Source organism: Lissotriton vulgaris, chromosome 2_1, assembly GCF_964263255.1.
Source record: "Lissotriton vulgaris chromosome 2_1, aLisVul1.2, whole genome shotgun sequence".
Lineage (NCBI taxonomy): Eukaryota > Metazoa > Chordata > Amphibia > Caudata > Salamandridae > Lissotriton > Lissotriton vulgaris.
Window position 1 is genome coordinate 366,395,457 of NC_141687.1, and position 16,297 is coordinate 366,411,753.

General features: G+C 46.1%; 1 protein-coding gene across 1 annotated transcript in view; it reads left to right on the forward strand.

Annotated features, from left to right (window-relative positions):
• Positions 1-16,297, forward strand: part of LOC147730363 (solute carrier family 13 member 2-like) — a 553,046-nt gene that overhangs the window by 212,025 nt on the left and 324,724 nt on the right. Inside the window, exon 5 of the mRNA XM_086955166.1 lies at positions 5,155-5,277. Coding sequence (XP_086811292.1) covers positions 5,155-5,277 — 123 coding nt within the window. The remainder of the gene's footprint in view (positions 1-5,154; positions 5,278-16,297) is intronic.

The window sequence follows — 16,297 nt, forward strand, 5'->3', positions numbered from 1 at the left end:
GTCCCCAGAAGTCCTGGAGTGCCAGGCAAGTATCCTACCAAAGGTTTTAGACCCAAGGTTGGGAGGTCAGGTTCAGGATCCGCCTGACCTGGAGGGAAGGACGTCTGTAACCAGTGTCCCAACAGGTTCATCTTCCAGGGATACCACTCCAGTTGGGAGGGTGCAGAACTCAGGAAGGGGGTGCAAAGGGTGGGAGTCCCCGCCTCTGAACCCGGTGCAACCCGAGGGGTTAAACCCTAGGTTGGGAGAGTGATGTTCTATGGGTACCCCTTGAAGGAGGAGAGGGTGGAACCCTAGAAGGAGAGGTAGGGGGAGGAGAGCCTCACCCATGACTTCTAGTCCGCCTGATGGTGTAGACCCTAGGCTAAAGGATCAGTGGCAGTCTAGAACTGGCCTGAGGAGAGGAAGAGTGGAGAATGGCTACTATGTACCAGGGGTTACTACCCCCCACTCTGCGAATGGGCAAGGACCAGTGGCACCTGGGTGGCCTAGGGGCTGGTCCTGGCCGCGGACAGCTTGGGAGTACCAGTGGGGTAGCCCAGTTGTTCCAGACAACGTTTTTAGAAGGAACTTCTTGGGTTCACAGTGGCGTAGAACAGGAGGGTATCCCTGCAGTTGCGGGCCCGCGTCCGTGTTCTATCGCCCAAAGCAGGGAAGCCCATCACGGTGGTGATTGGTCTACCCTGCGTTTTGGCTGGAAGGGGGTTGTGTTGGACTTAGCCCTTCTGGCAGGTTCACCCCTAAACTTTTTGCTTTGGTATGAGACTTGGTGTTAGTTATTTTTGGCTTCTGCGCACTTTAACACTGTGTCCCAGTGTAAAGTGCATGCGTGTGGTGTGATTGGCCTCCCCTCCCATAGGAATGCAAGGGGAATGGGAGTGTCCATGGTAGTTCCTGATGCCTGGGGAGTGCAGGGTCGAATTTGGTATGTGCGGACTCGTGAGATTGAATGCTGCGCGATGATGTGTGTGGCGTTAATGTGTCTAGTGTAGAAGGGCTACTTCTAGAAACTGGCATGTCTGTGTAATAAATGTGAAGTGATTGTCTGGCTTGTGATTGGCTGGAGCTGGCTGGTGAGCATGGCTCCAGGAGTCAGGATGGGTCTGCCCCGGTGGTGAATAGGGAGATTTACATCCAGATGGGTGGGAGGAGTACACGTGAAACATGAATAGGGCTGGGCCTTCCCTATACAAGGCTGGTTCCGCCCCCTGTGGTGCGACTGATGTCCCTAGCCCAGTGAATCGGGAGAGGGGCAGAGCTCAACAGAGTGCTCCAGAACCAGCTTCGTCTTGTTTTCCCTCCACCCTGCAGCCAGAGACAAAGGAATATGCGTATAAAAGAGGGGCTGTGATCCCATGAAAATGTTCTCTTCCTGATCCTAACTTGACAGGGGCCTGCTGCTGCTGCTGGGCGCCAGGAGGACCACCACTGAGGACTGCCTCCCTGCCTGGAGGGCCCTATGAGCTAGCCTCGGCCCAGCCTTTGCCCCCTGCCTTCCTAAGGACTTCTGTTAGACTTTCCTGGACTTTTGTGTCCTACAGCGCCTGGGGAGCGCTGTATCTCTACTACTGGAGAAACGCTTGACTTTTTGGGCTGAGAAGCACTGTGTTTTGCCCCCAGGATGGTAGCTGGGGCCTGCAGCATGACGCTGCTACGTGGAGTTTCCCCCGTAATTGGGCTTGTTGCGGCGCGGGTGCCCACCCCACACTGCCTGCCGCATATTCGCCGATTTGTTATGTCCTGAGCGGGTGCCCACCCACCAGGGACCTTGCCGCATTATTATTCATAACGGGTGCCCACCCCGCTTGATATTACAATTTTGGAGGGTGCCCCTCGGTTGCCCCGAGAAACTTCGCCGCCGCCGCCCTGGGGGCTCGAGGTGAGGGCCGCCCTGTCATTGGCCTAGGCGTCCCGGAGCCGGAGGCTCGACGCCCAAGGCCGCGCTCCTATTGGCTGCCCCAAGAGAGTGAACCAGAGAGGACGGGAGCCCACCCTGTCTCTACCCGACGCAGTAAGAGGAAGCCGGCGCCTCTCCCCCGAGGCTCCCAAGAGCAAAGGGGAGCCCTGGAGTGCCGCCGAAGAGTACGGAGGGAGAGCCCCGAGGAGCGGGAGCTCTCCTGCTGACCAGACAAAGAGGAGTCCCCCGTAAGAGACCAGTGAGTGGAGCCAGGGGCCGGTACTGTCTTCAGAGCCAAGAGCCTCCAACGTGATTTGGGGCACATTTTGTTTTAGGGCTCACGAGCCCCCCGAGCGGGACTCCAACGTAGTGGGGCATTCTTTGTTAAATTAGAGCCCACGAGGCTCACAGCAGCTGCATGATTTAGAGCCTGCGGGCTACTACGCCTAGGGGGCATATTTGGAGTTAGAGCGCCCCGGCAGGCAGCGGGCCGCTCCCACAGTGGGGCAGCATTTTTGGTATTCCGAGCCCCGTGGCTCCAACGTTGTTGTAGGGGGCACCATTGTCTATTTGAAAGCCCAGAGGAGAGCCAAGGTTTCAGGCTGGTGCCAGGCTCAGTTCCCCAGCTGCCCAGCACTTAGTGGGCAGCCGCATTGTTTAGGCCCCCCGGATCCCATGCGCATTCTTCTTTGGCTGCCTGCACAGTCAGCCCAGACATTCTGGACATTGCTCCTGTGAGCCCCTGAGAGGCCAAGCTGGCTTGGAGTCAGTTCTGTGATATTTTGGCGGAAATGTGATTACCTGCCTAATGTGATTTCTGCATAATATGCAATGCCTTTATGCCGCCCTATACCCCTAAATGTATTTTTATGCTTAGGAGGTTGTTTTACCTAGTATAGTTAGGCTAGTGAGTTTATGGTTCCCTGCGTGATATATGCCTAAAGTGTTTAGGATTGCATAGCGTGTACTTACCTTTTACCTTTACTGGTTGTGTGCTACAGTTGCTATTTGGTGCTACAATTATTCCATGTTCTAAGTGCTATTCCTACAAAGTGCTAGTTCTAAAAGTGCTTTTTCCTGACAGTGGTCCACGTGGCCCTGTCCCGTGTATATAATCTCCTGTAAATTCTGCCTGTGCCACTTGGCACAGTGTAAATTGTGTGTTTATAATCTAATGTGTTTGGTATAATACAAAGGCTATTTTTATATATAACCTTGTGTGGAGTTTCCTTTGTGGTGGGCCTTGGGTGTTGTTGCTGGGTGCGCGCGCAAACGCTTTACACATCGCTCCGGGATAAGCCTGACTGCTTGTGCCAAGCTACCAAGGGGGTGAGCAGGGGTTATCTTTGGCGTGTAACTTCCTTGCCCTGACTAGAGTGGTGGTTTCTGCTGGCTTTGGTGCAAGCCTTGTTATGTTATGTTATGTTGAGGTGTTTTATAAAGCGCATGGCTACCCCAGCAACGGGGCGTCCCAGCGCTTACAGACATGCGTGACAGAGCGGCTGCGCGCTGCGTGTGGAGAGGGAGTGTAATACCGGCCTCCACAGATCTGCAGGTTAGATTGACGAAAATAGCCAAGTTTCAATTAACTTGTGGAAACACTGATGATGTGTAGTGGATCGTGCTTGTAGAGGGATAGAGTTCCAAAGTAGTGGAGCCTTGTGCTTAAATAAGCGTCCTCCCGCTCTGCTCCTTCGTTCCCTCGTAGTACAGGCCAGGTGGAGATCTGCAGAGCGAAGATCGTGCGTCGGGGTATAGAAGGTGCAGAGTCCCTTCAAGATATGAGGACCCTTTCTATGTAAAATTTTGTGAACTACACATAGGGTCTTAGCCAACCAGAAGTCCCCATTTCTAACACATAGTATTTAAATCCTTTGCGTCTAATTGACACAACATTACCAGGCGCTGGAGATCCATACATGTGACCTATTCGATATTACAACAGAGCGGGCTTTGCTAAAGAAGAAAAGTGATGACAAATGATTATAACAACAGTTATATCAATAAAGCATATTTTATCTAAATTAACGTACTAAACAACAACACTAAAAGGCTCCTATCTGGAAAAAATATGTTAACTATTGCCTTACTGTGTGTGGTACCGGTTACAGCATAAATAACTACTTGGGGACTCAAGTCGGACTCATGAGGATGCAATAGGTCGATGCCGCAGCACTAGGCGCCGGGACAGGAAAGAACAGGGTCCTTAGTATCTCAGACTGCCCCCAAGGGTATCGTCCAGTGAACTACGACACACATCCACCCCCATCCCTCTCCCTGCCACCCGGGACCCTCAAGTAGCATACCATTTAGTCACTAAGTGTCACTGCCCTCCCCGCTTACTTCATTCCTGAAGGCCGCAAGCATGACGTCCCATTGTTGCGCTATGGGGTATTTGAGGAGCCCCGCTCTCTCCTCCCTGTGTAGCGCCATACTTTCTGCCTTTGCCCATATCTTCCAGCTGTTTATATCTGGGGGGTCAGCCTGCTTCCACCGTTTTGTAATTAAGAGATTGGCAGTTATTAAACCTAGGTCTCTGAATCTAGATGTAACGCTATTTTTTTTAGTTCTGGCATACACCTCTAAAATGCAGATTTCCCATGCGGGCGAAAAGGAGGCATCAGTGCAATGCTTCAGGGCTGCAGCGACCTCACTCCAATACCCTTGAATGGAGGCGCAAGACCAAAGCATGTGAAGCAGGTCCACGTCGGACTGCCAACAGCATGGGCATTCTGCTTTGGTAGTGTGAAAATATCTGAAAATATCATTTTGTTTGGGGATAGATAGGCCCTGTGTATCATATAAGTTTGTATTAATTTGAACCTGGAATTCCTGGGTATTTATAAGTAACACCTGGATGCCTTTCTTCTGGATGGTAGTCTACCCATTGATTGCCCTCATGTTATTTAGTTTAATTTCCATAGGTAAAATAAACCTCCAGCCCTCTCTCCTGTGGTGGGGTGACCATCTGACTCTACATCTCTGACACAACAGGTTTCCAATACTAGCTTTCACTTCACAAATCAGTGCATTCTGGGAATTGTAGTTCACGGTTCACTTAAATTAAGCCAATAAAACCAAACCACCTAATAATAATGCTGTGCATAAGATAAAAACTGGAGTCATGGCTTCACAGATTAATGGAGCAATCCGCTCACCCTGTCAGTGAAATCTATAGGCTTAATCAGATAGCAATTAAAGATATATCTGTGGTGTGAAAGATTCTTGATATAATTGTTCTATGTTTTTTCATGCAGGCTGTTCCCGGACAATAACAATGTCATTAACTTTGCCTCCTGGTTCGGATTTGCATTTCCCACCATGATTGTGATGCTTGTATTCTCGTACATCTGGCTGCAGGCTATGTTTTTAGGATTCAAGTAAGTAAATAATGTCTCATCCAAGAAATAGGGTAACTAGGAGTTTATGACTGATTAATGAAGGAATGTGACTCTATTAATCACGAAGTGTATAACTGAACATTGTATTATGTTGTATTCGAGCATTTGCATAGTGGTACACAGGTCTGCTTCTCATTTATTCATGTTTATTCATGGGTGTCACTCTGGAGGTTTGTGGTTGGATGTATATTCGATACAATTTGTCCTATGCAGAAGATGTTGGATGAAGTGTCTGAGATTCGAAGAAATGCTCTAAACATCGTGCAGCATGTATCGCAGTATATACACATAGATTGTTGTGGAGTGTGAGAGGAGTCCCAGTTGCACATACCAACTTATCAACTTGTACGAATCAAAGTCATTAGTTTGTAATGGGAGGACCCAGGTGCCTGATTTAGAGTTTGGCAAGCAAGTACACTTTTGTAAACGCAGCACAGTATTATGCCCACCAAACCCTCACCCTTCCGACATCCTAAAATAGTAGTGACCATTGAAGGAAGGACAACAGTCCCTTCAATGTTTAGGGTGGGTGTTTTTTAGGTCTGCAGATCAGCCCAAGGACTTGCTTTCTACTTAGGGACTTTCTTTATTACTTTATCTAGCAACTGCTTCTATTTAACTTTCTTGATAGAAAACGACCAGCAGAGGTCAGTAAAATACCAGAATGATTTAGCATTCCATAGATTCCAGGCCACAGAAACTTTTATTCAACGAGCACCCATAGACAATAATATTTTATTCAACTCTTGTATTTTCAGTGATATGAACACCGAAGGGGCTGATTTTATATTAAAAACAGAGCTTTGGCCAATACAATTTCTTGTTGATAGACAGTATTTTTCTCTGTGACTTCCCATACCTTACGTGTTCCGCAGTTTGGTGCTTACTTTCCCTCCATGTTAAAGAACAGTAGATCTACCCAGGCTAGTGTGCTGCATATCTAAATACATATAAGGTCCCAGAGGCAAGGCCGATTGCATTGCAAATGCTTGTTTTTCTGTCTGTAACCGCCAGAAAGTAACAGGATCGCATAGACAGGAAAATAAACTTTAGTGACCCCCATATTCTGGGACAAACCTCCCATGGTTTGGGGGTGTCACTAATTTTAAGAAGAAACTCATGCTTTAGGAGTTTGTTTTTGAAAGTAAAAACAAATTAATTTGGTAAATGGCTGTCAAAACTGATGGGATTCTTCCATCAAACTTTCATAAAATTAAACAGAATTGTCGAGTACAGTCCCATGGATTGATCTGTTCATGTTGCATTAAAGGTGATCATTCTACCTGCAGCTTACTGCCGTATGGAAAAAAGGCCAGGTTGAATTTGGCCCAAAACGGTAGGCTGAGGAGCAGTGATGTGGCATTGTCTTGAATTCTCTGCACCAATTCAGATATTCCTAGCATGGCTGCATGGGAGTTAAGTTGTACCTCAGACCAAGCTGAGGGCTCCAGATCATTTCCTAGCAGACAGGCAAAAAGGAATTCCAAAGGGTACGATCACCTTCTTTTGGCCACTAATCCCTTTCCATTCTAAAGACACAATTGCCATAGGATAGACCTTCATTTGATTATCAGCATTGATGATTGGGATTTTCCAGTCAATTACTGCTCTGGGGATGTCAGTTTCTCAGTCACCATGATGACACTTGCACCTGCATCGCTCAGTGCTTCCACTCTAACCCCACTGATATCTGGCGGTTGACTGTATTTCTCTAGGTTACTGGGCCAGACAGCAAGGGCAGCAATATCCACCCCACTCTCTGAAACTAAAGTGGCTTCAGTGTGCTCTCTGACATGGTCAGGTAACACCAGGTATACTATGTGGAAACTCACTACTATAGCAGGAATTGCAGGTGCACTAAGGGGAACCTTTTTGGTACAAGTAGGGTCTCCCGTGCGGTGCCCATGCTTTATATAGAAAGCACCAAGCCTACTTGAGATCCCAGTTTTTACCTTTTTACCCTTCCTTGGACTGTGTATTGTCTCTGTGCCAACCGTCATGAAGAGGTTTTTGGGGCATTTAGAGAACTCTTTGTTTTTATCCTTAGACTGCCCACTCTCTTTCCCTTTGGGGGGGCAAAGTAATGTCTTTATTTTGGTAACCACTCCATGCAAAATTTTGGACACCCTAGTCTTGACCCAATTGTCAGCCTTCTTTCTCAATTCTTGGGGAGAGGCTTGACCTAGGTCTACCAAATACTGAGGCAATTTTGCCGAAATGCAGTTACTTGATAGATACTCTTTCATAATTAAATTACAAAGCCAATCATAGCATTGCACCTGGTTACCTTTCAACCAGCCACCTAGTGTTATGACTGAAAAGTCTATAACATCTACCCAGATCTGGCTCAGGGTTTTGTGAGGCTCCCTGAACTTAATACTTTACTCTTCAGTGCAGAGTCCCAAGCCCTACAGTGGAGGTGAGCCTCAGCAAGGCCTACCAGTGTAATTGGTTCGCCCTTCTCTGCACAAGTCCTCAGACCAATAGGATAGAAGTTGGCACAGAAACTGGAATAGAAAATACAAAGTTTATTAACCCCATGAGGTGGAACTACAGCCGCACAACACCCTTCGGCAATGTATGAAGTAGCACACTGAAGAGAAGGAGCTTGGTCATTTTATACTCACACAGGGGCTCAAAAGAAGGTGGTACAAGTACTAGAAGTAGGTTTTAGGCACATATAAGGTCATACAGAAAATGCAAAGTCAACAAGTGGGAGGAGCTAACAGTTGCTAATTCTGGTGAACACATCCTGACATTTACAGACTAACAGCAGCTGCATGGACAGGCGCAAGCTCAACTGAGCATGTGCAAAGTGGAAGAGGCTAAATATAACCTGTCTCTAGGCAGATTTCAAGAGCAGGCAACAGCACATGGCATACACATGGTAGCATATGGCAAACAAAGTGGCTGCCAGAAATACAAAATGGATTCCACAAAACAGACAAGATAGCCTCTAAATACAGGATGGCTTCTGCTAATGCTAACCCAATCGCTGCCAAATTACAACACTACTCTTTCAACAAGTAACTCATTCTCAGTGAGCCCTTCACTATATCCTGAGTGGCCTTACCCATCCTCAGTAGAAGAAGGCACTCTGGGCTTATCTCCACTCTGGCTGGTGTTCATGGGTGAGATGGGCGCCACCCTGCCACCTTTGGGGGATAAAAAAAATATGAGCTGGAACATCGAGCAGCTAGCAATAAATTGTGCTGGCTGCTCTGTGAACAAACATGGGCAAATCCGGGTTTTTCTTTGAGGGGGTGGGATATGATGGCATTGCCTCTTGGCTCTCTGCTGTGTGTGCATGCTTTTGGCTGGGCGAAGATTTCTTCGACCTGAAGCCAGAAAGCAGAGCAGTGACGACACACAGGTGGGCAGGACCTGTGTATCACTCCCAGAATACAGCTTTACATTTGGGCGAATTTTGTTTAGCCCAGGGAGGTGTCAGAAGCTCTCCATTCATTCCAATGGCTGTGGGCAGGCCTGCCCAGCTTCAGTGAAGTAGTGGGGTGTGGCAGTGGCCTCCTCTGCCTCTTCCTCGAGACGCTTGCTGACAGAAGTGATTGGTGTGCTGGGGTCAGGGGGAGGGGTTAATCCAGAATTTTCCAGTTTGTTGTTTGGGAATCAGTCACGAGCTGGAGGCTAGCGCAAGAGAACATATCAAGCTCGTGTGGGATTGAGGTGGTAGAGGCGAGCACTGTGCCACTGACTAAATAAGTAAGTACTATTGAGTAATAATTTTAATAACAAACACAGCCTAATGACCTGACCCAATGGCTGCCTGCAGCTTGAATGAAAGTGAAAGCATGCATGACTAATTTCAAAGGAACACCGGCGGGCCTTTCACAGGAAGACAGACTGCCAGCAGTCAGTGAAAGGCCCGGACGGTGTTTCTTCTAAATTAGTCACACACTGTGTGTGCACACTTTCATTGAGGCAGCCAGCAGGCAGACGGGACGCCTGGTACCTTCCTGTGATAACATTACCGTTTTTTGTTGTGCAGGCCACCTCTTTCCTCTCAATTAAATAGCTATTAATATTTTATCACCCCCACAAATAGAGCTCGATTTACTGTTTACATGTCTTAAAATAAACATTGTTCTCATGAAGAAAGAGCATAGTTACTCTTTTTAGGCAGTGTGTGGCTTTGCAATTGCTTTCACTTTTGATTCCCTCAGATCAGCAGGAGATTGGCCGCATTCTTCCCACCACAAAGAGCTCTGTTAACACAATTGTCAATATGATGCAGCTGGGAGGGGCAGGAACTGGAGTCTGAGGCCTCATGCTGGGTCCCTAGCCCTCACCTTGACTTTCAGTGATGTTTGTGGAATGTGCATGTTGCCCGGGCTTTCAGAGCTTAGCCGGAGCATCACTATCACCATAGCTCTGTGACAGCCTGCCTGTGGCTGGTGTGAGCTGGTGCCTGCTGCAGGGCTGAACAGATAGCGACTCCACTCCGCTAGGCACCCCTCCCAGCTCGGGGTAATGATTATTAGGGTTTAGCAAAGCTTCAGGTGGGCCGGTCCTGCCGTTGCTGTGAGCGCCAGCAGTTCTGAAAAGCAGATGCCGAGACGGGTCTCTATAGCATGGGCCGACAATTCGTTCCGCTCGTGGAATTTGCGGATTTTCCGCGATTTCCCGACCCGCGAATCTCGCGAAATCGTGGTCAAATCCGCGAATCAGCGGGGACGAATTTTCAGCTAAGCACTTACAGGGTTACAGCAGTAGGTGCAAAAGTTGAAGCAAAATTTTTGTAACCTTTTACAAAAGGGTTACAAAGAAATTAACTTCAACTTGGGCACCTGCTGCTGTAAGCCTGTAAGTGCTTCCTGGCGCCTATTTGCCTACTTGCAACTATTCTCTGACCCTGCTCTGACCCTTGAAGCAGGGTCAGAGAATAGTTACAAGTAGGCAATGAGGCGCCTGTCACGAAAAAATAAACCTCAACAGGAAGCACTGACAGATATAAAAACAAGCATTTGCAATGCAATAGGTCTCGCATTAGGAAAGTTTGAGCTATTGGTCTTGTAAATGACAATTTTTTTTATTTATGTGTTGGTTTTGAAAATAGCTAAATTAATAGCTTTGTCATTTACAATGCCAATAGTTATAACTTTCGCAAATGTGACACCTATAGCATTTGTAATGCAACATGTTTTGTATTTACATGACTTAGACGTATTAATATTACAAATTACAATGGCTTTTAATTTTTTAAAATAATTATTCACTTAAATAAAAGTGATTTTAATTTATAATGGCAATAGCTTAAACTTTTGTAAATAGCTTTTGTGAAGATTCTGTTCAGTGTATTTTATTGTGACGAAAATCCAAGAACAGAAGTGAAATATTAACATCTTTTTGTGACATTTGTAATAAAGCTTGAAACATTGAGAGAACGTATTGCGCAGATTGATGCTGTGGTGGTGCTGAGTGGTGCTGTGGTGGTGCTGAGTGATACTGGGATGGTGCTGAGTGATGCTGGGGTGGTGCTGAGTGGTGCTTAGTGGTGCTGTGGTGGTGCTGAGTGATGCTGTGGTGGTGCTGAGTGATGCTGTGGTGGTGCTGAGTGGTGCTGTGGTGATGCTGAGTGATAATGTGGTGGTGCTGAGTGATGCTGTGGTGGTGCTGAGTGATGCTGTGGTGGCGCTGAGTGGTGCTGTGGTGGTGTGGTGCTGAGTAATGCAGTGGTGGTGCTGAGTGGTGCTGTGGTGATGCTGAGTGATAATGTGGTGGCGCTGAGTGATGCTGTGGTGGCGCTGAGTGATGCTGTGGTGGTGCTGAGTGATGATGTGGTGGTGCTGAGTGATAATGTGGTGGCGCTGAGTGATGATGTGGTGATGCAGAGGGCAGAAAGGCACAAAAAGCAGTCTAACAAAGGGCAGAAGGGCAGAAAAACAAGAGAAAAACGAGTCTAACAGAGGGCAGAAGGGCACAAAAAACCAGTCTAACAGAGGGCAGAAGGGCAGAAAAACAAGGGAATAACAGAGGGCAGAAGGGCACAAAAAACGAGTCTAACAGAGGGCAGAAGGGCAGAAGGGCAGAAAAACAAGGGAAAAATGAGTCTAACAGAGGACAGAAGGGCATAAAAAACGAGTCTAACAAGGGGCAGAAGGGCAGAAAAGCAAGGGAAAAACGAGTCTAACAGAGGGCAGAAGGGCAGAAAAACATGGAAAAACGAGTCTAACAGAGGGCAGAAGGGCACAAAAAACGAGTCTAACGGGGGCAGAATGAATCCCACCCTGCGTGTTTGTCCACGAAGATGCCACCTTTTTGTGCAATACCTCTACTCAACTGGAGTACTTTCTACTGCCTAATCAATAAGTGCTCCCTTGTTGGCTAAATGTATAGGGGCAGATTTACAATAACTGGCACATCCTCAGGGATGCGCCAGTTATTGTGCGCCGCAGCTCCGCCACCCATGGGGCGCCGCATTTACAATGCTGCGCACCATGTGGCAAAAACGGCACGGATGCGTCACGCATCTGTGCCGTAAAAGCAGCGCATTGCTGGAGCTGCGTCGCAAGCGCGACGCAGCTCCAGCAATGCTCTGGGGGGCCCTATCTCCCCAATGCTGCGTCAAGCCTTGCGCCTGCTTCAAGCAGGTGCAGGGTTTTGACGCAGCATTAGCCTAAAAGTGACTGAGTGAAATCTTGTAGATTTCAGTCAGCCACTTTTAGGAGGTACTTCTGCGCAGGAATACCCTCCCCTACGCCGGAACGCCTCCTGATGGCGCAGCGCTTTACAACGTGACACATCTCTCAGATGCGTCACGTTGTTATAACCAGCACCATGGCGCATCTTTTGTGCTGCCGCTGCGTCACAAAAGTGACGCAACTGCGGCGCAAAAGAGGCGCAAGCGGCTTGTAAATCTGCCCCATAGTGCTTTTACTACACTGTAGCTGCGTAAAGGGCCAGAAGATGTGTCTCCAGTGACCATGTGTGCAGCAGCCTGTGTTTCAGGCATACATGGTCACTGGAGACACATCTTCTGGCCCTTTACGCAGCTGCAGTGTAGTAAAAGCATTATACATTTACCCAATGAGGGAGCACTTACTGGATTAGCCAGTAGAAAGTACTCCAGGGCAAATCTGCGATTTCGTGGGAAACTTTGCAAATTTGCAGATTGTTTTTGCGATTTCGAGGAGAAATACGCGAATTTGCAAATTTCGCCCATGCCTACCCTTACCATCATAGATAAACCAAAACTGGGTATGGGCTTCCAGACAGTAAGGCCAAACCCTGCCTTAACTACTAATCCAAAACTGAATGCCAATACTGCCAAGTGATTTCACTGCACTTATTTAGTACCAAGCATATGGACAAGACTATTTGCAGGAAGGAATTTATCTCTCAGAATTAATCAGTTCAAATCTGCATTTTATTTGCACAATTCTTCTTTTTTGTATTTTTTTCAAAACATTTTTTCCTGAAGCCGTTTGTTCCTAATGTGAAGTCCTACATTAGGGACACAACTGATTTCATCAACAGACTACAAAATGTGAAATTTGATAAAGGAAGTGAGTGGCTGGTTACTATGGATATAACATCCTTATATACCCAAATTCCACAAGATGAAGGAATACAGGCTTTGAAATACTATTTGGAAACATGAGAAAAACCGGAACATGTTCCAACAGAATTCATCATACAGCTAGCACAGTTTGCCTTGAAGTACAATTACTTTCTTTTTGATGGAGAGTTCTACTTCCAGACAGGAGGAGTAGCTATGGGCTGTCCATTTGCCCCCGAGTTAGCCATCCTCTTCATGTCCATTTACGAAGAAAAATTCATTTACCAAAATAACCCATTTGAACATGCCATCAAACATTGGAGTCGTTTCATCGACGATGTTTTTTTCATATGGTCTGGCACTGAGGAAGAATTAAAATCGTTCAATCAGTGGCTCAACAACAGAACCCAAGAGATCAAATTCAGCCTTGTTAACTCCAGAAATAAAATCCCATTTCTAGATGTGGAGATATACCCTTCGGACGAAGGAGATCTAATAACTACTCTCCACAAAAAAGAAACAGATCGCAACAGACTGTTGCATTTCACCAGTAATCATCCCCGTAGTCTCAAAGAAAACTTACCCTATGGACAATATTTGAGAATTTGGAGAAATTGTCATGACAGACAAGAGTACGAGAAACATGCCGAAAAACTGACAAACAATCTAATCGATCGGGGGTACCCAAAAAAACTTCTACACCGCTCCAAGAAACGTGCATGGTGGACTCCAAGAGAACACCTGCTGGAAAAAAAACCTAAAAAGAAACAGGACCGAATAGTCCTAGTGACTACTTATTGCCCAAATTCAAATATGCTAAAAAAGGTTATAAACAACAATTGGCATCTGGTCAAAAATCTGAGCGAAGAACTAAAAAAACCACCACTGTTCGCCTTCAAGAAAGAATCCAATTTGGCCAACAAATTGGTGAGAGCCGCATTACCGACAAAACCACCCACCAACTTAAGAAGCATGATGGGCTTACCCCCAGTGAAGGGTCACCATAAATGTGGAGGATGTAATTGCTGCGATTCAACCGAAGAAGGATCAGTGTTCAAACACAATGGATTATCGTGGAAACATGAGCATTTTACGAATTGCAAAACAAAATCTGTGATTTATGGGATCAAATGCCCATGCAACCTCCTATATATTGGGAAAACCAATCAGGAGGTACGCTCTCGCATACAGCAACATAAATCCAGGATAAAACAGAAGGTACCCAACGCCCCTCCAGTCAGTCACTGGCAATTAAAAAATCATGATGACAATGACTTCCGATGGACGGTGTTGATTAAGGTGGAACAAGATCCTAGAGGAGGAGACATAGACATGAAATTGTCTAAAAAAGAGGCCTCAATGATTGTCAGATTCAATACGGCCACCAATGGATTAAATGAATTATCTGAAATGTTCAAACTATAAGAAAACCTTGACACTGACGTTCTAATTGATGAATAGGTCCCCTATCAAAGAAGCCCACCAACGGAGACACCACCGGAACTGATTGCAAAATTATACACGCTTTTGTGTTAAAAAACATAACTCAATAATAAGAGCAACCAGAACCTCAAGGAAACTTCAAGGGAATATACCAACAGACATAAAAGTTAAGCGTCGACATTTGATAATTCTACCATTCAAACATGGCGACCACAATACTTGAGGAAGTCACGTGACATTTAAACCAGGAAGTTAAAACACCATCGGGTGTCTCCATTACTAGATCGGAGGACGGGACCCGAACGGAGCACACAGCGATCTGAAGGTAAGACTACAAACTCGCACTGAAAGCACTTGAACTTGCCTCATATGCGCAAATACTCATTGAGACATTCCCGTTTCTGACCCCACAGACGCGATGCGACTCCGCGCCCGACCAGACACAGATGCTGGCGTTTTAGCGTTGCATTTACCGGTAAGAACCGCTACGAAACACAGTTGAGACCTGTAAAGTGCTTGTAGGTTTTGGTGAATTACGTCCACCTCGCGCAAATGTTCACTAAGACATTTCTGCTCTTGGCCCCCACAGACGCCCTGTGATCACCAATTCGATTTATCATAAAGCAAACAATTTCGGCGTTACCACCCAACCACCCGGTAAGGAACATTGAGTTATGCATGTGAATTTCAGCTCGAGTTTAAACACAAGCCACTGACATAATCCCTGTCCTTTCCCCAATACAGAACTAAGGAGACATATATCAAGCCAGAAGTAAGTATGAGGTTGAGCATGAGTGTAACGGAACGGTGTTATTAGAAAGTTGTTCCAATAAACGTGTATATTTGCTACACAGGTGGTCCCGCTCCGCGATAGATGTTGAATATATGAGGCACACCTTGCTACACTTAGAGAGGTAAGAGATAGAGAAGTGGGTGTTGAACCCAAGTAGGCTCACGCAGAAACAGTTCATACATTAACACAGGTCCCCCCTTTTTTGTCATTTAAAGCCATTGGTCCTGACGAGAACTCCTAAACTCAGGAGTTTGAAACGCGTAGACCCCTTTATATCACGTTTCTCACGTGGAAACCATAAGAGAATTGAACAAATCTGTCGATCAAAGTGATTCATATCAAAAAATGCATATCTATGGTTTCTCGCTCATATATTGTATATAATTGTACTAAAAATGTATTGTCTTTTATAGTGTTAGTAGTTTGAATGAGTTCACAGTATGATTGCAATGTCTTTTTGGTATGAATGGTGTATATAGGTGAGTTGTGACATGATTATCTTTTGTATTGTTCACTTGTAATGTGCTTCAAAAAGTATCTTTGAAATGAAAAAATGTTTTGAAAAAAATACAAAAAAGAAGAATTGTGCAAATAAAATGCAGATTTGAACTGATTAATTCTGAGAGATAAATTCCTTCCTGCATATAGTCTTGTCCATATGCTTGGTACTAAATAAGTGCAGTGAAATCACTTGGCAGTATTGGCATTCAGTTTTGGATTAGTACCCTTACCATCAGCATGAAAAAAAATCTTAATACTACCACAATAACACCCTTCACATTAAGTTTATTTCAGGAGGGCAGCGCTGCATGAAGGATTTACAGGAGGGTAGCGCTGCATGAAGGATTTACTGGAGGGCAGCTCTGCATTAGGTGCTGCTGAAGGGGAGCACTGCAGGAGTTTTGCTGAAAGGCTGAAATGTTTGTGCTGTGCTTAAAGATATCACAGCTTCAGGGGGGTACTGCTCCAAGGCAGCACTGGATGTTGTATTTGCTTTAGGACAGCTCTACATGGAATTATTGGTTTAAGAGCAGTACTGAATGGGCTGTGCCTCATGCCAACACTACATTAGTTTAGCTTGAGAGCAGAAGGGCACTGCATTCCTTTTGTTTGAGGCTTGCTGTGCCTCAGAATTCTGCCAATGTGCAACTGTCTCTGCATCCTGCCCGTGCGTAGCACTCCGTTCAGGTCATAGGGCTATTCTACATTGGAAGGTCATTTTTTAGGCTCTTTCAGACCGGGCACTT